This window comes from Anser anser (genome assembly GCF_964211835.1).
Source record: "Anser anser genome assembly, chromosome: 2".
NCBI classification, from domain to species: domain Eukaryota; kingdom Metazoa; phylum Chordata; class Aves; order Anseriformes; family Anatidae; genus Anser; species Anser anser.
Genome location: NC_139721.1, coordinates 80,074,505 through 80,099,197, shown reverse-complemented (window position 1 = coordinate 80,099,197; position 24,693 = coordinate 80,074,505). Strand labels below are relative to the sequence as shown.

Below are 24,693 nucleotides of genomic sequence, written 5' to 3'. Positions count from 1 at the left end.
AGCAGGAAGTCAATTTGTGTGTATCAACTTTCCAATTAAAAACTAATGGAATTGCTAAAACACAACTCAAAATACACGAGGGTGTTTTGCTACCAGAAATCTCCTTTCCAAAAGCGTTTCTCAAAACATCATGACACTAACGATTTTAAGTGATGTAACTTTAAAAACAAACATAATCCAGCTATTTTCATGACTATTCTACTTCCAGAATCATTTTGGACTTGCTGTGGAAAGTAGGCATGATAAAGCTACAGGAATTTCAAACTTTCAAAACTACACTGCTGTCACAAGAATATTTAAACATATGCAAAGACTGTTTTCAACAACTTTATTAGCTTAATAAATGTTGTTGTACAAAATTTCTCTGGAACATCACAAAAGAATTACAGTGTAATTATATTTTGCTTATAATATTTTAATGGGGAGGTACAACTTTTTTTTTGAAAATAAACATTCTAAACTTTTGAAATAGATACTGATTTTAAAAAGCAGCACGATAATATTCCTAGTCTCTCAGCAAGAGTAAGAAACACAAGTCTCATTGTTTTGCACCATTAAATTTGAATCAGAGGGTGACAATACTATATTGGTTAAGTTTACTTTTGCATTTCCATATTGCTTAAGTGGAATTGTTTACAAAACTACTTTGGAATGACAGCAGTAAAATGAGAAATATCTCAGAGGCTCAGTGCTTTGATACTTTCAGCCTCAGGAATACAGGGCTAAAACTATACAGGGAATTTTCATCCCAATACACATTTATAAATCATAAAATGAAAAACATTCAGAGCAAGCCCATCATGTTTTTTGTTCCTTAAAGAAGTCCATTCCTTTCAGCTCTTCTGGCAGATAGTCCTGTTCTACAGGTTCCTTGTACATGGGGTTATATTTGTAGCCTTTACCATAGCCCAAGTTCTTCATAAGCCTTGTCGGGGCATTTCTCAGGTGCAGTGGAACAGGTGGTAGAGGTCCTGCGTGCATTCTCAGACATTCTTTCACGTTGCTGTAAGCCCTGTACACCTCTATAGACTTTGGTGCTCTTGCAAAATACACTACACATTGTGCTAGAATGACCTGCAAACAAGAAGAGAGAAAGTGTTAAATGATTTTTTCTAAGCTGTTTGGGAAAGGGACTGTTATTCAGACATTTTGTGCAGCTTGAAAAGGCCTGTATTTTTATACTGACCTTGCGGGCTACTACAATATGAATATTATTAAACAACAGTTCAGTTCTTTATGATGTTTGCTTCTAGAAATGAATAACTAATTTAGAATGTCAAAATATATGACTAATTGTAATGGAGAGAAAACAGAAGAGATAGATAAATCTGAAATTAGTTCAAATACCACTTTTTAATATCAAATATGCAGTGAAATTCAAACTACAGCTTCTATTTTTAGAGCTACAATATTCTCTTACTCAAAGAAGTGTTGCGTAGAATGAGCAAATAACTAAATTTGCCTTGTCCTTGCAATCTGTTTCTTTTTTACAATTAGAAATAGTTTTTTTTCGTTTGTTTGTTTGTTTGTTTTTTTTTTTACAATTTACAGTACTTTAATATCAGTGAATTAAAGAAGCTTTTACCTCACATTCTGGCATTCCAATAAAGTGACAACCTTGATAAGCAGCAACTGCTTGCGTTAAAGCCAAAGGATCTGCCAGCCCTACAGAAAAGGATCAGATGAAAGCAGGTTAAAGTCAGTTTACTTTAATCACCTTTGTTTCCCCTCTTCTAAGAAGGAAGATTATTCATGCACACTGCAAAGGTACTGTCTCAGATGGCAGACTGTCTGGTACAATACTTGGCAGTACTTAAGATATACTCTCTCCACCTACAACCTTCCTTTTTCCATGCTGCCCCCCCAAAAAACTGAATCTGTTGCCACACAGTGGCAGTCTGAGCAGTAGCACATAGTGTATGATCCACTTACTTTTTGGAATTGAAAAAGTGGGGAAATACACTGTACAGACATAGCTTCCCCAAATCTAGTAACTCTTCACCCATCACATGCACTAAAAACACTGCTGCATCTGTTACTTTGGATAAGAAGATGCCTTAAAACTTCAGAGCCAGCTATCAAATCTGAAGTTTGTATGCTAGGGTAGGCTTTTAGCTCCAACAGTCACTAAAACAAATAAAAACCCAGACATCCCTGAAATACACATTCTCTGTGACACAAGTTTACTAGAGACCTATAATCATCACCAAAGTTGAAAGAATATATATTAATACAGTGCCAAAACCTAACCTCAAAAAAAAAATATCTTTGTGATGACTATGTACTGCAGGAAAAACAATGACATCAAATGTAGGCTTCTGTGTGCATATACTAAACTTTTGTCAGATATAGTGCATTTCAGTATTTTGTACCTATTCCAAATGCAGCATTTATTACTCCCTGTACCAATCTTTGGAAACCAGAATGCTGGAAAATCTGAATTTAACATAATATTCCAACAAGAAATACTGCAATTGCTTACCTATATCTTCACTTGCAAATCTTACCAGCCTCCTTGCCACGTAGAGTGGATCCTCACCACCTTCAAGCATTCGAGCAAGCCAGTAAAGGGAAGCATTTTCATCTGAGCCTCTCATAGACTTATGCAGGGCAGAGATGCAATTGTAATGTTCTTCTCCTATTTGGAATGGGTGAGAAGAAACATACAAAGCTATTTGGAAGAAATTAAGTGAGATACATTTAAAAGAACAGAATATATTTTCCCAAGTCACAGTAGGTAAACATAACCTGCTTTTTCAAGTTCTTTTTATGCATGTATCATTATGTTGTTCATCAAAGCAAAACATGAAGATGCTGAAAACAACCAGAACCATTCCACTAACTATATAAGCATATCAGAGCAACAGCAGATGAAAAGGAAAGTTTTTTTTTCTTTTACACATTACAAGGCAATTTGATTTTGATATCCTATGAACTTTCCTTCAAAAGTAGGAAACAAAACTGGTATTTTAAACAGTTAGGAAGAAGATCTTACATTTATATCTCCTAATTCACAATAGGCAAAGTATGAGAATGTATAAACCATCAAACATTGCTTTTTGACAAACACACGTAGGTAGCAGTGAGGAAGCAACAGAAGAGAAAAAAAGTTGTGTAACACTGGTGATATTTTAGAACAAGAAATTTCACATCAAATAAAATTTGAAAATGAAGCATCCAGTAAATGAGATGTGAATTTGCTATATTATACATGGAAAAAAGAAAACATTGCTGTAATTATATAATGACGACACTACAAAATTTGGAGGAAATAGAATCACAGCACAGAGCCCTGACAAAACCACTACAAAATGCTGGGTTCAGCTGTGGACAACTGCAACCTTTTAGGAAAGGTCCTAAAAATTATAACCAGTTCAAACAACAACAACAACAAAATTAAATAAAAAGCACCACCACCACCAACAACAAAAAACAACCAACTATCTGAAATACCAGACTGCTAAATAAAGGGTGGGGAGACAATGATTTACAAGGAAGTTGTTTTTTTTTTTTTAAACATTAAAGTTTAATATAAGATTAAGCATGAATTCCAAGGAGAAACAAAGCCACTTCACAGATATTTTAGGGCTATAGTTAAAAATAGGGGGGCACTATTGGGTACACTGAGACCCCTCCTGCTTGCAACTTTTTTGCCATGCAGCTGGGTTTGATTCTTATGCATATCTTTTAATCAAACTTATAAGAGTATTTTCCTGTGATATGGTTTTTAAACTTTCCACATAATCTGATTTTTTACTTCTCAAAGTGCCTGGCATTCCTTGGCTCACAGCTAACCATATTATGAAGGCAACTGGCTGCGTGCACAGCCATCTGTTAACATTTCTCTTCTTCCTACAGCTAAAAGGATTTACAGCCTCAGGGCTGTATCAGAAGACATCACTGTCATTTGTAGTCCCTGCAAAATAAAAGGCTGCACATGTCATTAAGAAAACCAAAGCCTCCATACCACTGCAATTGCTCCTTTCAAAGTCAGTAAGACTTCCACCTTCCAGGTCAGAAACTGGGCCCATCTTCCAGTGTTGCTGCTCAAGCTGCACTGCGGTTCTGTGGGGAATTCAGAGTGTGCACTCCCAGAGTACACAGGCTTGCAGACAGCTATTTTTGATAGGACTGCACACAAAGAGCCCTGTGGTATGTAGTCATTACTCACGCCAACATAAACAGCATGTCTGTGCTCTGTCATAGCACTTGAGTTAGTGGCAATAAACCCAAGCAGCTGGACTCGCATCATCATCTTGGGAGAGGCGTCTTTTGGTCTCTCAAAAGGAAGACAGCCTTTAAATATCTTGAAAGGTTGCATCTGCCTGGATTTTTGCTTTTTTTTTTGGGGGGGGGGGGGGGGAGAGATGAAGTGCTTTTATACACTGTTTGGGCTACTGTAACGTGTCGTGCCTGGGAATGCCAACTACAGAGGCAGAAGGAATCCAATGGATAGGTTAGGACCAAAGACACCAACCTTCAGAGTACTTGGCTGAGCAAGGGGACAGTTTTCTCCCTCTATTTCCTTCCTCAAAGTTATTTGTGTGACTGACTCACCAGCATAATGACAATATTTATACGCTGGACAGACTTATTCAGAAAAAACTGTGGAATTGTACTTAAAATCTCTTTGGCCGATGCATGTAACTGCATATTTTTCCTTCTGTTGAAACTGTGTATTATGATTCTTTTTTAAATATGCAGTTTATACGCTACATGAGATACCAGAAACAGTTTAAAAAATTTAGACAAAACTCTTTAGAGACCTGTGTTTATTAGCTCTGTCTCTCATGCCAGTTAGCCACTGTAGATTCTGGCCTTATGAATTCAGCTTACAGAGATACATATGCAAACTTATCACTGCTGCTCTGCATCCCAGATGCCTCTTGAAATCAAATCTCTGAAGAGTTTTTGGAATCAAAACACAACTGTTCTATTAAGTTCCCACACAGGCAAATACCTTTCCTACGAGAAACAAGACACTTTAGAAAAGGCTTCAGGGAAGATGGTATTTTCTAGAGTATCTAATGTATACAGACACATAAATCATGTTGATTCTCATTTTTTTGCCCCTAAATCACTTATGTGCTTAAGAAGAGTTTTCCAGCTAATTTAAGGTGTTCATTTCTCTAAGATCTTATTGATAGTAGACAGGTTAAAAAAAAAAATTCACTGACCATAATTAGTGTATGGACTCCTTCAGCAATCCCTAAATATAGCGAGCCAAAGTAATATAACAGTCCCTGTCTCACATTATTTCCTGTCCTAGTCAAAGGTATATCAACTGCTCACTGATAAAGTACAGAATAAAGCCTTGGAAGAAAGGCTGAAATAAGAGCATGGGTAAAAGGCCTTCTCATTCTGGCCCAGCAGAAAACAATAAAGCCGGCAAACAAATACAACGGAACAAGGCACCTTCTCTTTCCTCCTTCATAAAATAGGATGGCACAGCAGTTAACATTCTGTAATCTGGAACACTTTATCTTCATCTCAACATATTTCTCTTCTTTACCATAGCTGACACTGTTGATACACAGATGAAAACAACAATCCTGCCATTATTCTGATTTTTATTTTTGGTATTCATTATTAAATCAGTGGAAGCAATGCGCCACAATACATAAAAGCAAAAAGAGACAATAAAACTCCGTCTTAAAAAAATCAAGTCTTTGTCCATCTATAGTTAACAATTAATTTAGCTGCTGCATCATTTTCTCAAAAAATCAAAATAAAATGTAACTACAATTAAAAGCTAAAATACAACTAAACAGTTCTTCTTTCACATTGTTAGGGCTGCAGGCTGCGCCTGGCAGTGAAATTTGTCTAGTGGTTTCTTTGTTCTGACAGCTAAAATACATAGATTATCTACGCAAAGATCTTGGCTGTACCCAAATCAAAGCAATAGGCTAATGCCTGGATTAAGAATAATTTCCTTCCTAGACTGCTCAGTGAGAGTACATGAAGGCATGCACAACTGTATACATTTGGCAAATATTGCTTAAGGTGAGCAAAACTAAACTATATAAAGACTGAATTCCATATTTAAGCAACTCAGACTGAACACTAATTATCTGGTGCTTGCTATGTGAACACGCTACACTCAAACGTATGCTGCTATCATCATGTTTAAACAGCATCATGTCTCTTCATTTTATAAGGCTGAAGCCCCCACCCTTTTTTAAAAGAAGGCTGCGGATTCCAGCACAAGAAATGAGATTTAAAAAGCATTAAAGCATAATACAAAAATATCAATATTTATACAGTAGCCTCTATCCAGAAGCACTTTATACATAAAACATAATAGCTATCTCTATTGTTGCCAAAAGTGGTCAATCCAGACACAGACTATTCTGCAAAAGAAAATTTAAAAGCACATACCCATGCAACTTGCTACTGTGACATTAGCAATCACAGGCTTTTTGACATTCATACAATCAAGAAAGAGGATTTTCACTGCTGCCACCCACCTCTGAAAGAAAATCTGACAAAAGCCACACAAAGCTCAAAGAATCATTGACACACACTACCTAGACTTCACACAAGCCTTAGGCGGAGTCACTCTGCCATCTCTAACTAAGCAAATAGGCAGAGGATGGCTGGGAGCAATGGCCACAAATGAGTTGTGTGACAGCAGCCACAAGGCGACAGCAAACACACAAGGGACCTACGCAGCACAGGAGAGTCGCAACAGTAAACTGGACAGATTTTCCCCTTCCTCCTTCTCCCTAATCATGACTTCTTCCTGCCACATACCCCATAAATTTTTTCTCCTCCCTCCCCCTACCTATCCTCTCCTTCTCAGCTGCCAACATATCAATATCTGCACAGCTGACTTTTACTGACAATGAGCCGACACTTCCTCTTTGTATCAAGGCTGAGAGCAGGCAAATGCATTGCAAACAACCTCTACAAATTTCACCACAGCTTTTAAACATTGACAGTTAATTCAGCATATCAGATACAGTGGAAAAACACTGCCTGGCATAACTGTATGATGCTATGGCAGAGTAATTCAAGTACTGCTGAAGAACTAGCACATGCATTCAAGGCGATTCATTTAATTTCAAACATTCAGTCCCTGGCCTTTAACCACCTGCATAAAGAGGTACAGGCCAACTACTATGGTGCCTAACATTGCCAAATTACAAGTATAGCAAGAGTGGTTACCCCATTAAGAAGCCTGAAATGCAATTAGATTTATGTAACCTGTACTAAGCAAGTTACAAAATGCACTACCTCTAAAAGCAATTCTAAAAATATAAGCAAACTACAATAGAGCATTTCCAGCCCTCCAAGAACAAATCTTCTCATCAAAATAGTACTTCACCTTGCAACCCTCTTTGACCTCAATATTCTAATAACCTGAAGGAACAAAGTAATTTCACCATGCGACTGTCTGTAGGACTGCAAGGAAGTCTCTCAACTAACCTATGCTTCCTGAGCAGTGAGAGGAAACTGCTTAGAAGGAATTTCTGGATGAGCCTGCTATACTGTAAAGGAAATGCAACTTTTCAGGCCAAATTTCCGTACAGCCACTGCTTCACCAGAGCAACTGGTATGAAAGGGGAAGAAGCAGCGGGAATTACAGAGGCTCTTCAGAATGCTGCATGGCAGAAACTGCATCAGGTACCCACCTGCTCGATCATATAGGATGTGAGATCGTTGTAGACCTTCCTTTACGTGCTCTTCTGTTATCACAACTCCATCAGCAGAGCATCCTTTGGCAGTACTCAGAGGAGTGGTCTTCCCTGCTGCCAGTCTGGCCTGAAGTGCTAACTGAAGTCCGTTCAATCCAGTCCTTGCATCACCATCACAAAGGTAGGCTAGGGTACTTAGAGCTTTCTCCTCTATGTACACAGGGAATCTGCAACAAAATGACCACAAGCTGTTATCCCACGCTGTGCTCCTCTCATTGCATATTGTGCTAGATATTGCATTTCTTTGCAAAGTCTGCTGAGAGGCAACTGGGCTTACGTTTTGTCCTTAACTCATTCTGTCTGTCATGATTAAGCACTGCAGAACCTGGGATAAAACTGTGGAATCCTACCCCTCATCCTCCTGTCCAATGCATGTTAAATACAATGCCAGAAAACAAACAAACAAACAAACAAACAAAAAAACCCACAGAAGTTCTCATCTATTTAATCTCCTTATTTTTTCCTTGAGATTACCTCCTCTCACCAAGTTCAATGGAAACTAGAGGTAGGTTTTTGCCAGAAGCACAGTTCTGGCACAGTCATTTGAACATCACACAGTTTTACTCCATCAGCATTTCATAGATAGCAGTTAGAATTCCTTGGTGAAAGGACAATGAAGAGGTAGAAAGCTATCCAAATGCATGAGATAATATAGTGATGCACAAAGTAACTATTGAGTATTTAAACTAATGGTTACTGACATTAAGAGCTGCTATCAGATGTTCTTTAAAAAGCTATGACAAGAAGCATTGATGTAAATCATAAAGCATATATGCATTCCACCTTGTTATTTGAAATGGTAACAGGTACAACTTCAGTCACTGGGGTACAGAAGCTATTTCAGCACAGAGAAAGGCTGTGAAAAAACAGAAGTAACCCCAGTACACACAAGTCCCTGTTCTTGCCATCCACTGCTTTAAGCACACCAGGGCTATGAGAACGCATCATAACAAAAAGGCTGAATTCCAGTGAACACACAACATAAACAAACAAGACAGGAAGAGCTGAGAAATGCAGTAACAGGTGAAGGCTTTGCCATGGTCTCATAGCCCATCTATGGCAAATCTGGGACAGTAAAGCACTCCAGCTCTTTCTCCAGGTTTTCATTCACTGGGTTGCAATCCCTGCTCCCAGTGCTATGCAAACCAACCTGACTGCACATTTCACATGCATATTGTTATTTGACCCTCAAACTTCAGTTGCATAAACAAGTTAACTGCTAAGGTGTTTGCCAGACATAGGATACAACTGATTTGAAAACAGAAGCCGATGGAGTTATAGCATGACAGAAGTAATCACCTTAACTTTGCCATTTCTAGTAACTGCACTGAAAATGAACAGTGACACATCAGCAAGGGATTAACGCACAGGACTTGGAGAGGCAATTTCTTATGAAGCCCTTGTTCACCAAGTTATTAGGGATTCACCAACAGCCCTGCACCTCATTCCCAGAAAGATTTACTACTGCTATTACCAGTGGTGTACAAAGAGATAATGCCAGGGTTCCCAGACACGCAGCTCTACTAATCTTCATTATTTGGCCCACCTCTTTATGGGGTTATGAAAAATGTTTTTGTTAAGCATGCAGCAGCTGCAAGCAGCTCTGCAGCTACAGGTATTTGAGCAGCTCTGAACTCCCCCTTATTCCCATGCTAGTCAGAAGTAGTCTGAATGGCAACATTAGCTTCCAAAAACTTGCATTTGGTGTTTCAAACACCCTCTGTGTTTGAAAGGGGAAACAGCAGAGTATAACAACACAGTGCCTTAATTCTGTCAAGTAGCTTATACATCAAGTTACTTGGAAAGCAAGGAGCGATGCTCACTCTCACCACTACAGGTGGGCAACACATTTTTCTATATGCATCTAAACAGGACAACAAAGAAAGCAAAGGCTATCTGTAAAAACACAGCAAGCACTACACACAGACACCCTACTGCTAATACCTCCATCAACAGGGAACAAAACCAAGTATGCAGTGCACTGAGCAAACACCTCAATACACTAGCAGGGCAGATTGAAGAGAAGGTTTCACATGTGAACCTGCAAGGAATCCCAAAAGAATCAAGGTTTCAGAGCCCTGTTACCATTTAATTGCTAAATAAGAGCAGCATAAGAAAGAGAAGTTATATTTCTGTCTCTTCAGTTTCACTACTTGACTGTAAGTGCCCCACTGACTCAACACTAGCATTTAGCATTACAGAAATTAAAATAAAAATACACGACGAGGTATGTAAAAATCTGGTTACAAGCAAGTTCTTGTCCCGCTTCCATGGTGAAATCCAAGTTACAATATACTGGTAACAGAAATTTCACTCCAAATAATGTGTTATATATTGGGCAAATCTAGTCGTCGTCTATAACAACAGCACTACACATACAGGCCACGGGAAAAAGCAAACAAACAAAAAACCTTCCACATATGGGCAAGCTGTTCGCGGTGTATTGATGAAGTCAATGATTTGAAATAACGTAATGCTTCCCTAATTCCATAATCTCAGCTCCCTTCTTACTCAGAATTTATAAATAATGTTTTATACTCAGAATAAGTGAATTCAGTTCATTTTTCTAAGAAATTAAGATCTTAAATCTCATCATTCGCTGTATTTTACATTTTTAAGCCCATCCTATTCTCAGAAGCTCAGGCACCCTACACCCTTTCTCTTTACCCTGACTTCCCCACACCCTCAAACGCTGAGGCAGAACAACTCCCATAGGTTCTGACCTCTTCACAAGCTCCTGAACCTCTTGCAGATGGGCAGTCTTGTTTTTTTTTCACTCTCCAAAATTAACACAGAACACCCCCTGGATGCCAATGCTTAATGTTACTACCTTGTAACTGACGATACTTGGAGACAAAAATAAAAACAAGCCAACAGGGACACCCCAGTATCTATCACTCACTGAGCCGAAGGTGATATACTAGCTCAAGTAATGGAAAACTACCACCATGGGATAATAAATCATTCTTCCAATTCCCTCCTTATCACAATATCCTCAACGCAGTTTGTGCCAAGAACCAGTATGAAACGTAGCATCAACTACCCGTAAAACCTGCACAAAACCAGCGTTTGATACAATGAGAGTAGATGCAAGGAAGTCCGAGCAAGGAGAACCTGTACGATGAAAGGTTTAGAAATAATTGAGCAGAGCACGAGATAAAGTATCCACTGCTTCTTTCACGTATAAATCTGTATATTACAGCATTCATAATGCAATTATTTTCACTACAGTCACTCCTGGACAGATTGAAACAGTTTTATGGACAAATATAATTCTTCATCTTAAATGAAGCAGCATGATATCAATTATTCACAGCCTTACAGCATTGTCTTTGAAGAAGGCCTCATCCGAGCAACTCTATTTTTAGCAAGAAAATTAGACAGGTGTTTCAAAAAGAGAACAATTTTCAAAAGGTGTTCAACACCCAAGACCCAAAGGAAGCCCACGTTAAATACTGATTTATAAACCAGCAAATTCAAAACCTGTCAGTACTTGTAATATAGCCACTAACAAGCTGAATTGCGTGATGTCTAGGCTTGCCAACGACAAACTGGGAATCTTCAATTTCAATCAGCTGCGTGCCTTCTGGGCTACCTAACTTCAATACATTAATCTACCACCCAGTTTACCATCTGACAAATCAGAGAGCGCACTCTGAGGGCAGCACCTAAATAATAAAAAGTCAAGAATTAAAAGAAGAATTTGATTTCCTCTGTCAGTGACACAGCACAAGTGTACTGCATCAGTGCATAGCTGGTACAGTTTGTGCTGTTACTGAGATGGCAAAAACCGCAAAAAGTACAAGCAAAATCTCAGCAATATAAAGCATCTTTCACATTCACGTCTCCTTCCTTTTCTTCTTCATGCCTGTAAACTTCCTTTCATAATCTCCCCTCTTTTAGTTTATTGCAGGCTTTATGAGGCACCATTTGATGGCAGCGAAGCTGATGAAGATATAACACAAAGCACATCTTATCCTAAAGAAACCCAGTAACTCATACAAAAACTGTTAAAGAAACTTTGTAAGTGCAATGACATCACACAGAAAAGGATACCAAATTCTGTAATGGCTTCCAGTGGTTCTAGTTCAGCTTTACAGAAAGAAAAGGATGCAGTGGGATGAAAAAAGCCGGGTGATCTAATCCTATCGGAAACCTTCAGCAACAGAAGAAGCAAGACAAGAGAAAGCCAGTGAGAAAACGTAAACAGATTCTAGTAGCGCACACTTTCCTTTTGGTAACTGCTGCCCATGCACGCAGTGCAGAGCCAATGAAACCTGCTGAATCATTCCGCAGCGGCTGCATTCTCACTGAGCTCGAATATACCTGTAGAAACTGTGGAAGACCCACCCTCACACTACTCTTCAGGTAAAAGAAGAGACCACAAAGAATCATCCTCTTCTTCAAAACCTCACCTTGGTCAGATATCATGTCAGAAAAGTGTTGTGATACAATCTGATAAAATGATTCCAAGGAGCACATGCAGAACTTCATACTGCACATGGTTTGGACAGGAAAACTCACTCCTTGAGGAGATTAAATCCATAATACAACGTCCACACCTCTTCTGTCTTCTGGCTGGATCTCTGCATCCCTTCTAAAGTGGGTATGCCTCACATATGGGGACATGCTGCCCTGCAGCACCTTTTCCAACTCTGGAACAGATGTGAGCCCAGTGAACAATCTACTCCACTGTAATTTGTGATATACTTTTGTTTATTCTTCAGAACAGCATGAACTCTTACCTGCCTGCATCTAACACTAGCCCTGCTTCATAGAGGTAGGGAGATAAAGAGATAAAAGAAGAGATGCAGCTGCTCCTGCAGGGTAGGAGGTGGAAAAGAAACGAAGGATCAAAAATGGCACGGAGAGCGAAGCAAGAAGGAATGAAGAAGGAGACCAAAAACTGAACCACAGCAAGGGACAGGGTGGTTTAAAAAAAAAAAAAAAGCCAAACTCAACAGCAACAGGATGTATTAACTACACACCAAAACCAGACAGTGGTAGGAAAGATAAGAAAAGTTGAACACACAACTGTAACAAAAGCTCTAAAATTCCTAGCTCTATTTTCATTTTAAAATGTCTGGCTCCTGCTTAGTCACTGGTATGGGGCACTCTCTCTTCATGGATAGATTTCTGAAACCATGCTAGTCTGACAGCCTGCCTGCCAGACTTCTTTCAGTTTGATTAAGCACCACACCACGCTGTTTAAATCATCCATAGCTAACGGAAGGTTACAGATACGAGAGTCTAGCGAAACCCAAACCCAAACAACTGCAGCTGAAACTATGCCTTCTACTTTAATCCCATACATAAAGGAAAGTCTCCAAACCCCAGTCAGGGTGTAGCCACAGCCACAGCTGTGCCATTACATTAAGGATGACATGCTGTACTGCCCTCTCTTCTAAAAGTCACACTACTACAACATGCAAAAGCTATAAATGAGTAAAAGTGAGGCATGGTACGCTGGTGGAAAAAAAAAAAAAAGAAGTGGAGGGAGGAAGGGACAGCTTGTATTCCCTGCCCTGACCTCAGCATTCAGGTTACTGCTTCTTATTGATTCTATTCTGTGATAATGCTAAAAGGAAAAAGCGTACTTCCTTCTATTTATTGCATCAAGAGTGCCTGCCCAATTAGTACCGCATTAATGCACTGTAAATTACTAGCAGTACACACAAGTACACACAAGTACACCATGAAGAAACTGTAACAACATCTTGTGTGAAAGTAGCAGAATCAAGCATTATTCTTATTTGCCAGCTAGCCATTTCAGAAGGCAGATGTACGTCCATAGGGGGATGTATCTTGAGCTTGGTATTTCCAAATACTCTCCCAAATGTTTAACATGACTATCTGGTTTGGACAAAAAGGGGCAGAGAAAAACAAAATACATTTTAAGATAATCTATTAACATCTCACAGCAAACACCCTCCCCAGCATACTGTAAAACATACCATAGCACTTATGCTGCAGCTAAAGCACAGTAGTACTCTCTCTTGATCTCATTCCAAAAAAATCTCAGAAAACAACAAACTTCCGTCAGGCACTTCCAAGCTAATTTAAGAGGGGATGCCCCATCTGCCACTTAATGGTAATGCGATGTTTTCACAACCACTAACAAGAAGTAACACACATTAGGACGCGACAAAGACTCAGTTACAGGCTTCCACAGTAAATCCCCAGCAGCAGAATGGATTTAAATATCCTGGGGGGTGAGTCAGGAGCTACAGATCCAAGTATAAAACTCTCTCCTAATCCAGACGGTGAGATTATGTTTTGGATGGAGAGCCAGTGCTTTGAATTCTCTCTCTCCTGTCACCCCCCCAACCCCCCCGCCCCTGCCATATGCTGCCACCTCTTTTCTTTACTATCAGAAGTGGCTAGGGTTTCTCTTCCCACCCCCCAACTGCTTCATCGTCTCCCTGGCAGGCAGTCAATTCCTCAGGCTGTGCACGTTAACACCCTGCAGCCCATAAAGTACTCACTCCGAGCTCTCGCTGCCGCTGCCAGTTGCAGAGCTGTCGGGCTGGTCATCTTTGCCCAAAACCTGGACCCCTAAGGACCTGACGGCCCGCATCAGAATCGCCTCCATCGCCTCAGCTGAGAGCTTCTCCAGAACGATCACCCGGCATCGGCTCAGGAGAGCGGCATTGACTTGGAAGGACGGGTTTTCTGTCGTCGCTCCTATCAGAGTCACTGTCCCGCACTCAACGTGAGGAAGGAAAGTGTCCTGAGCATGGGAGGGAAGCAGAAAAACCTGATCTCAATCAATGACAACCTCAAGCATCCCATGTGAGTAGGCTATCTGGCATTTTCAAATACTTTTTTTCTGGTGTTGTGAGTCTTTGGGTTCCCTGTTGATGTGACAAATAACCTCACTGACAAGGCACCTCATCAGTTTGGCTAATTAAATGATTTAATTTCATGCATAGAGCACACAGTGGGCTGCTCACCTTGATAACCCATGCCTGCACTGAGAATGACCCTCCCAGCTGAAAAGGAAGTGTCAAGAATCTGCAAATTTTTAGTTTATGTGACTGTTTTATTGTTTGGCAATCAAAATACCATGAAAATAACTTATCTAATATATCAAATAATGAGGCTACTTCTAACTCCTTGAACCAATGTTTAGGGCTACATTTCTCTACCTAATTGAACAGGATGTCTCAGAAAACTGTAGGATCAGAACATGGTTCCATATAAAAATTTAACCAGCAGGACAAAATTTGAGCTTTCCATGGCGTGACTAAAGGTAATAATACCTAGGAAAAGAAAAATTAAAATACTACAACACTCAAGCAATGGCTGCAGCAACATATTACACCAAAGTACCATGCCATGCTTTAATTTTCTGTTTTCAAAGGGAAGAGTGCACAACATTAAAGCGAACACACCCTATGCACATCCACATTCCAGACCTTTTTAAAGGTAACATGGAATTTAATCCCCAGCATGGAGGCTGAAATGAACACAGGTACAGCAAATGCTACTAACATGTCTTTGGAGAAATAAAATTTCAGGAAAATATCACAGAGTCCAGCATGTAAGTCAGCTACAAGTATAGCTCAGCCTTTTATTTAAATCTTCGAATAACAGTAATTACACATTGATGCTTGGAAGTTAGTTATGAATTTAATTTTCATAACTCTAATTTATTTACTACAAACACTAAAAACAAAAGCCCAAAGTGCGCTACCATCTTAAGGCAAAGTGGGGAATTTTACAGAAGTTCCGACAAAAGCTTTTTCCAAAAAAGTGATGTAGTACAATACCTGCTGAGATTTGTTGAAACGATGGATCTCGTCAATAAAGAGAATGGTTTTTCTCTTGAAGAGTCTTTTTTCATTCTGGGCTTGACTGATGACATCTCGAACATCATTTGTCTTGGCACTTGTGGCTGACAGTGTCACAAACCTTGTGCCCGTCTTTTTGCTGCTGTTGGCTATGATGTGTGCCAGGGTGGTCTGAAAAAGCGGTAGGAGCTAGCCTTGTAACAATCATTTTGGATACAGAAAGTACTCATGCGAAGACAGTATATAAAGAGCAAAGCTATATATTTAGGACAAAGGGACAGTGCTGACAGTTTAGAGAGTAGGATATTTTAGTTCACGCTATTGTGGCTGCCAATTCCACCACTGCATTTCTAGGGCCTGCACTTTTAAGTATCAGTCTCAATATTTTAAGTGCCAGCAGTGACAGCTGCCGCCTTTATCACTGAAGGAAAACTCTTCTCCAAATACGCTGCTGTCACAGAAGATGGGTTGACTACAATTCACCACACAACTATTTTGTCGAGTACATTAAAGAATAAAGAGCTGGACCATTCCAAGATACCTGCAGAAGAGCTTACACTGCAATTACTTAAGAAAGAAAAAGGTACATAAACATTGTTAACTAAAGCTTTTTCTATTTTCACCCCTTGTAATAATGAAATTAATCAAAAAGTAGTTCTCTACAAAAGCATGAGAGAGTTAATACCGAAAAATTATATGCAGACCTCAGAAAACATAACTCTAAATCTAAATAGTCAATAGTAACCAAGTGCTGGCTCAGGGAAGTAAAAGGGCTGCTGGCTGAACAAAACATTGCCTGCTTTTAATGAGCACTCACATCGTCTTCCTTTCCTTGTAGACAACTCCTTCCCATCAGAATTTATTCATAGGGAATTTCACTGCACCCACTAAAGCAGAGAAGCAGCCTGCAGCGCTACCTTGCACACAGATTGAGTACACCTGAATACGGGCATAGTTTTCAGTCCCTCCTTCACTCCCCTCTGTAAAGGCAGGTGTATCTGCATGTCTTGAGAAGTGCATCTCCATTTGAAAGTACAGCTAGAGGAAAAATGGGTGATTCTTCCATCAGTCTCACTTCCAGTAATGAAGGAGCCCAAGGAGACAGAAGCCAGGAGAGCCTCAGCAGCTGAGGAGCAGAACAGGTGCTGACAAAACTGCTTCAGAAGATATTTTAGGTACTCAGGTTAATGCAGCAAGTGCTCCAAACCTGACCTTCTTGCAGAGAGACTGCAGGAGCAACCACCTACCAGACCACTGCTAGTGGTGCTGGCGGGACCTCCTTCGCTGCCCCACCAGCATTGCCGTCTCTTTAATGGATTTCCACATCCCGAAAACAGCGACCAGACAAAGATGAGAGAAGGGAAGCTAAGGGGAAGGATATATAATTATTTATCCTTGCTTTAGCTTTAGTAAGGGGTTCCTGACTGGTTTCAGAAGAGGTGTCATTTCATCTCTTGATACAAGATACAAACCCCGTGTCAGATCCCCTCATCTGCTGGAGCTCAAAGCGCCAGCCCCTTCCCTCCTGAGAATGCTGCAGAAGACAAGACTTGAATAATACTCTGGAAAGTGCTCACAGCCAAGCCTACAGACATCAGGGAGGGCTGGGAGACCAGGGAAAAAAGGTGATACTTAAGACTTCGCTAACAGAATAAAACCATAAAACTAAAAGTTAGCATTTCCTTACAAAAGCAACTTGATTCAGAATGTACCTTTGAAGGATTTATCCATAACTCAAAACCACTGAAAGCATGGAAAACCCCAATATATCAAATCTGAAGATGAAAAAGAAAAAAGTACCTCTTCTTTCTCTAAAAGTAGCAGTGGTGAGAGGAAAAAACAAACAAACAAACGGCTATTCTTATAGCTTCACTTCAACTGGTAGCTCGCACTTCATCAACATCAGGTCACACAGATGAAGGGCCTAGTTACGGTCAGCATAAGTCTAAGAACAGGTCTAAATCAAGACATTCAAGTCTGCAGAGATCACTTTTTCTACACCCAGAGCGAACATGTTTTTTCTTTCTATCAATCAGCACAGCTGGTATTGCGAGTCAAAACTCACAATTTTTGCAAGATATACGAGTATAGCAAATGATAGTCGTTAGCCAAAAAGAAACTGATTTTAGCTGAAGCCCAATTTATTTTCCTGCTTTTTCTCAAGCAGAAGCCAGTATTATGCTACGCAAAAAGTCAAGAACCATGACTCATTAATAACCTTCAACCTGACCCTGCAGTCACTTATTTCCAGATCTACTACACACAGAACACCTGAATACCAAAGCCCTCCTCCACTGGAAATTTCTTCATGTCAACCCGACTTGGGACTTCCTTCCCCAAAGGCTGCAACAAACCAAGATTTAAACACAGAAAAAATCCCACTAACCAAACAAGCCCACTCCCAGCAGCAGTGCTACTGGTTCTTCCATGCTTTGATACTAGCTATGAATGAAATAGAAGTAGTCCTGGATTAAAGCACACCTCTGAATGTCAGAGCAGCTAAGTCCCTCAGATTTGCTGGTTTGGTTAGTAGGATGTTTGTAGCAGGAGACAAGAACTTTCTGCACACCTATGAATTTCCTTGATTGTGCAGCTCTCTTTGAACATAACCTATTTCCTCATTCTGTGCTGCCACTAGTAAATGCAACCTCACCTCCAGGGCTGGAAGAAAACAGGAAAAATCAAGTACAAACGTAGCCTGTCCCACTTAGGCTGATGTTCAATGACTTTGCATTACTAATTGGAAACAAGGTGGTGTTTTCATTTTTGCAGCTTTATACCAGGTGATTAAACACCACCCACTGCACAGCCCCTTGTAGGGATTAAGAGCAATAATGCCTCTCTCTCTTCAGAAAGTAAAATTGAAAAACTTGGAAGGGTTGTGTATACGATCAGATCATAGCAAAGGAAACCCTAGTCAAGAAGTTGTCTGTGAAACCTAAGGTCATCCTTACCTCGCTGCACTGGAAGATCAGGCAGACCTTGTTAACGAATCTGCCCATGGCTTCCTGTTCATGAAGCCTTTCCCTGTTTGCTCTTAAATTGCATGAATTTGGCAAAACAGCTGTTGTAGATGCTGGTCAGAGAAAACACACTGAGTCTCAAGTGTCATCTACATTGCTTTCAGCAGTCACGCTGTGGAGCTCCTGCAAGGTGTGCAGAACAGCTCACACTCTTCTGTTCCTGTCTCTCAGCCTCTTCCCGAGGAGCTGACATTCACACTACACTTTATGGGAACACACTGCAGTGCAGGAGCTCTCTTCCAACACACATGCTTCTCCCAGCTGGCTCGCTACATCTGCAGACTTGTAGGGTCTCCAATCACGTTATCCGAGTTCTACTCCAGCATCCTGCTGCCCTCCACCATGACATTCCCTGTACTTTTGCCTCTTCCTTTATCCTGCCAAGATTTCTCTATCTTTGTTTCCATGGTGTTACCATCAGCAGCCTCCCCTCACCCTTAGCCCTCCCTCAGAGGGCAGCAGGGCCACAGCGCACTTGATGACCAGTCACAACAGGCCATGCCTGGTTGCACAGCCTCGTGAAGAGTGCCAACAGTGCCAGCACCCTTAGATTGCAACTGGGAAAGCAGCTCCCTGGGATACAGCTTAAAAAAGCTGGGGTCTGTCCTATCCAACACCACTGAGTTGAACCCAGGCTACCACGCCGTGTCACAAAGACGCGGGCAATGAGTCAGGTTATGCCTAAAGGAAATTGCCAGGACAGCAGATGAGCATGGCTCAAGGACGCTGCCTATTGAGATAAATGCAATCAAAAGTGGCAGCAGTTGGCATTTATATAAGGGCAGATGCTATTCTTACTCCTCTTGTTTGGTTCCTCACACCCCAAATAGCCCACAGGGAGACTACTGGAGGAGTAAGGTGTCATTGAACAACAGCAAGTGGCTTCCAGCACTTCCAAAATCCAAGCCAGACCTGGCATAAACAGAGGCAAGGTCACTGCATGGTGTTTTCTGAAGCAGAGCTGTGCCCTCATTTGCTCCATCCAGGTTTGTTTCATCATGCTTTACAAACACAATGAGCTAACTCCAGTCTTCTCTTCTCAGAGAACTATACAAAGATATTGCCAATTTAAATTGACATACGCAAACTCAAGCATGCAGTTTTTGAACACTTCTTCCATGTAACTGCAAAGATGAACCCATTTTTCAGAGCTGTTCTGAACTCTATGCTACTGTAAAAGACACCGCGCATTTTCAGCTTAAAATTGCCACCTGTGTTTCAAAGCACTGCATGACAGTCTTGAATAAAAACAGAAATCATAAGAAGAAATAAGGGACTCCTAGAAATAAAACATAAACTCAGTGGAGATCTGATGGAAACTTCAAAGACCACTTGCGGTTGTTGGGTGTTTTTAAAAAACATTTTGCACTATATCAACATGGCATATGTTAACTTAGTACCAGATTGCATACACAGACCAAGAAAATCACGCATGAACACTTTGCCATGTTGTTTACAGGGAGCAGGTTCCAGCTACTTGTTGCCTTCTTTTTTCCCCTCATTAAACGACATACGTAAGAGGGAATGTTTACCATATTTAAAAACAGAATGTTCAGGTTTATAAAGCTTAAACCCTATCTGTGGCAGCAAAATTATTCTCTGCTCAAGTTACTCGTGTCCCCCCGCTAACTCTACTAAAATTGGCGCCCCATGGCAGACAAGCAAAAATGTAAATCCCTGCATTAAGGTGTCATAAATCATAGTGCAGCTTACTCGGATTACACTAGGATTCATACAGGCTTTTAAAAATTTGCGTAGTCAGGATGAATAAGCTAACTGTTCATAAGTTAATAACCACGGCATCTCTTTGAGGCAGTGTTTCTTCTGGCCTGCGTCTGGTCAGCTTCTTAAAGTGGAAAATACATTCATGGGTTTAATACTTAGTAGTCACAAAATTAAAAAAAAAATGGAGTCAAAGCAAGTTCAACTAAAGCACTTTGGCTTCATAAGAAATTAGGATGACAAAATAAAAGTACAAAGATCACGCTCCCTTAAAGTAAGAAGGCACAATACAAATGAAAAATCAAAAAAAGAAAGCTAGCCCTCAATGAAAGTATCCTGATTTTGTCTTTTTGGTTTTGATTGTGCTTCCTTGAATATTCAAGTGCACCTGGGACAAGTTAACCTGATCAGAACAAAACAACGCACAATGCATTTTTAATCAGGTACTTTGTTATCTTCATAATAAAAATTCTCTATGTGTTCTTGACCTTCAATATCAAATACTTTTGCAGCAGTTTAACAGCAAAGATTCTCTTCTTGCTCAGAAAAAGTCTGTTGAACTACAACACCTCTCGTAAAAGCCCAGACTGATAAATAATACATAAATTCATTTGAAATTTGTCCCCAAGGGTTAACTCAATGTCCACTTATTTTTTGATTCAGCCTACCCTTTTTAAAAGAAGTATCAGTTAACATGGCATTTGGCTGTAGAAATGGAAAAAAGCACAGACGGATAGCAATAACCAGATTGCATGGGTAGGAGGAGAGTGAAGAAGTCTAAGAAGTCCAAAACACCACCTTACACAGCAATTTGGAGTTTAGACCAATATATTTAATAATATTCCTTTTAGCATCTGCCCACTAATGTACGACTTCTTTGATGGGCAGAGCTTCACATGTGGGCTTGTTACATTTGAAGCTAGATAATACAGTCATTTGTTAATATTTTTCCCCACTGAAAAGAACTGTGCAACAGAAAGTTTTTAACTATCAGCCCAACTAAGACCTGAGGCAGTGCTAGTACTTTTCTATTTCACGAGATCATTCAAATATTTCAAACAATAATCTATGTGATTCTTCACGTAGAAAGAAAACACGCTTGCTGTCCATCAGTCCTCCACCCATTTCAGGTTACTTCTTCATGAAACGTTTTCTTAGACATCTTGTAAATGCACATTCCAAACAGCACATGAAAGATGCAAGCAGACATCCACAGACAATTTTTACCATCCTTAGGGAAGACTTTTTTTTTTTTTTTTTAACCTTGCATTTTAAATCTCTAAGGACAGGAATTAACAAAAAAAAAAAAAGTGAAGTACAGAACTTTCAGCAACTTAACCAAATCAAACACTACTTATGGAGAAGAAGGCCTGAACTGAAATTTTACTCCAACACCATCCTAGAAATATTAGTAAGCATTGGTGAGGGGAAACATTCAGCTTTTTGCAGTAGGAGTTCCTGGTTCAGCCAGGCATATATGGTCCTGACACTTCAAAAGAATACGTTAAAAGCTAGGTGAAAGAGCAAAGCCTTGGAGCTATTTGTTGAGGGGGAACCTAGAAAAGAGATGAACTAGCCAAGAACTTAAGTATCTGGAGAGAGAGTACCAGACTTTGGAACTGTTCCTGATGGGGCAAAAGGGACAGTCCTTATGCAATTCAGAAGTCTAATCTGATGAACAGTAGCATTTGGTGAAAAGCAAGCTTACTAAATACAACTCCACTTGTGGCATACAAGCAAGGAAGACAGGTCCTGAGAAAGGAGAGTGAAAGCTTCATTACTACAGACAGGAAACTGACCACTCGTTATTCAAAGCCTATCTTAGGCACCACAGGAGATTCCAAAAGCCTTGTAACACAACTAAGTTATCACCACCTTATGAACAAGCATTTCTACAGGCTTTCAAAGAAGGTGCATTTATCAGAACACAATCCAAAGCCTACTGAGTCCAGTTCTAGTTTCCAGAGACTGTATGTGGCCTTCACTTTGTGACCACTGTGTTTGGAACATATTTTTTTCCTAAGGAAAAAGGGTTTCAAGAAAGACCAAGCAAGCACTGTTAATACAAACAACCAGAAACCAAAGACAGAATAACATGAAGAAACATGAAAGTAGGTCCCTGAAAGTTACTTATTTAATAAACTACTAGACTACTAATTAACCAAAGAGCTTAACTCCACTTCTCTCTCCAGCAGTCTTACTTCAGTCAATCAACCTCCCCTTTAACAAATTTGTAGAATGTGCTTTTCTTTATCTCATTGGGTTTTCCTGATATTACTGTGGTACTTTAAAGGAAGCAGCGATTACATAAGCTCACCACCTGTTTCTTTTCAGGTACATGTTATCTAGCCTGAACAACCTACTGCATCTTTGCCAACAGTAGCCATCTATTATTCTCATACCTGCTCCTTATTAACTGTGATTAACTGTAATTAACCATGATTATTATTCAAATACCACACACACGATGTCTCTATTTATCTTCAAACAAGTATACTAAGAAAAAAAAGCTGCAACTCAGTCGTTAACTCCTCTGCTTGCACCAATTCATTAGTCATTATTTTCCCTATCCCAGATTTCCCATATATGCTCTCCTTCATAGCCAAGACATCTATATATATATGTATGCAAAACTCGGAGCTGTGTACACATTAGCCTGACAGAGATAACTACATATTTTGTTTGTTTAGCTCTTTCCAACAAAAACTGGGAATACAGGGAAAAATGACAAAATTAGGCTGAGATCTTTGAGTGCTCCCACCTAAACACACTTGAGCCATTCATTTGGTCTTTCATTCACTACAGTTGTGGACTCCTTCACTGTTGTGCTGCAATTACAGTGCCTTTGGTGATTTACCACAGCCTGCCCCAAGCATCTTAAAAGAGGCAGAACAAGAGCATGCAGTAGCCAGGATACGTGACCAAAAGCTGGAAGGGTTGACCACTTTTGGTTTGCCTTTTTGAAGATGGATGAGTGCCTAGCACAGTATACCTACCCACTGTCTTAGCTCCCTTCCACACCAAAGTCTCTTCCTGTCAGGAGACAGAATTTGTGGGCAAAACCAAACCTGCGCTCACAGGCCACGCTGTAGAAATTTGACAATATCTCACCCCTTTTCCTCGATATTCTTATAGATTCTGTTTTCTTGCTGTTTTCAAGCTTCCCAGCTTTTGCATGTTAGTAATGGCTTTGGAGTTTACTAAAACAAGCCAATTGTCTGAAATGAATCAAGTTTGGCTCGTGTAATCCAAATGCAGGCTGTAGGGAGGTTGGCTGGTAGAGTGTGGGTTGCTTATATTTCATTCTAGAGGCAAGCTGTGTTTTTCTCTGCAAAAACTAGCGGGCATCAGTCAGCATAAAGTCAATGGAGAAGCCAAAATAATACACGGGGTGGGAAAAAAGAACAAAATGCGAGGGAATACAAAAAAAAAGAGACACTCTCGGGGTTGATCGGACTTGGAAAGGAACCAGGGAAGACGCTGGGCGTGAGCTGCCGCCGGAGGCCCGGGGCTCCACTCACCTTGCCGCATCCCGGCGGCCCCCAGAGGATGAGGGAGGGGATTTCGTGGGACTCCAGCAGGGACCGCAGCAGGGTCTGGGCGCCCAGCACCCGCTCCTGCCCCACGTAATCCCTCAGCGTGTCCGGCCGCAGCCTGTCGGCCAGGGGCTTCCCCTCCAGCTTCTGCGCCACGCTGGCCCCGCGCAGCGCTGTCCCACCGCCCAGCGCCAGGCCTCCCTCCTCCGCCTTCTCGGCGGCGTCCCCCCGCCCAGCCCCGCTCCTCCCGCCGGGGGCTCCGGGGCTCTGCCCGCCGCCGCGGCCCTTGTTGAAGAGGGAGAAGACGGGGGCGGCCGCCGGGGTGGTCTCCCCCGATGGGGCGGCGGCGAGGCGCGGCTTCTTGGAAGGGGGCGACCAGCCCCGCTCCGCATCGCCCTCCCCTGCCTGCAAGCACCGGTCCAGGTGCGAGTTGATGAGCGCGCCCGGCAGCTCCCGCAGGCACACCGGGCACCGCACCGCCGCCTCCTCCTCCGCGCCCTCCATCGGTTCCCGCGGCGGGCACCGGCGGGGCAGGAAGCGAGACCGCCCGCCCTCGGCTCCCGCAGCCCTTCGGGAGCTGTAGTCCGCCCCGGCTGCCGCCCAGCCCGCCCCTAGCGGCCGGAGGAGCCGCAGGGAGCCTGGCTGCATGCCGCAGAGGGCAGGGGGTCCGAGCCACACAGCCACCGCCCAAGCCCCCGACAGCCCCGGGGCGAAATGGCTGCCGCGGGCATGGGCCAAAAGGGCGCCCTCAGGGGGTCAGGGCCGCGCAGCCATAGGAGCCCCGGGGCAAACCTCTCAGAGTGAGGCCTGCTCATCCTTAGATTTGTCTTTAAGCTGCTGTCTTCTGCCTTCATGTTGAAAACACAGAATCACAGAATCATCTAGGTTGGAAGAGACCTCCAAGATCATCTAGTCCAACCTC

The 24,693-nt window shown here is 41.4% G+C and overlaps 1 protein-coding gene across 2 annotated transcripts; it reads right to left on the bottom strand.

The window, feature by feature from the left end:
- Positions 1-317: 317 nt before the first annotated feature.
- On the bottom strand, positions 318-24,693 carry WRNIP1 (WRN helicase interacting protein 1). 2 transcript variants are annotated; one of them, XR_014578857.1, is made up of 7 exons: positions 23,757-24,693; positions 15,470-15,661; positions 14,183-14,427; positions 7,635-7,864; positions 2,508-2,638; positions 1,586-1,665; positions 318-1,074 (listed from the first exon to the last, which is right to left on the bottom strand). XR_014578857.1 is itself a non-coding variant. In XM_083821949.1 (7 exons), exons 1-7 carry the CDS (start codon positions 24,417-24,419, stop codon positions 799-801), a joined length of 1,842 nt encoding a protein of 613 aa, XP_083678075.1. In that variant the 5' UTR covers positions 24,420-24,434; the 3' UTR covers positions 318-798. The 2 variants fall into 2 exon arrangements, 1 of the variants encoding a protein (XP_083678075.1); XM_083821949.1 differs by having other exon boundaries at positions 2,483-2,638; positions 23,757-24,434.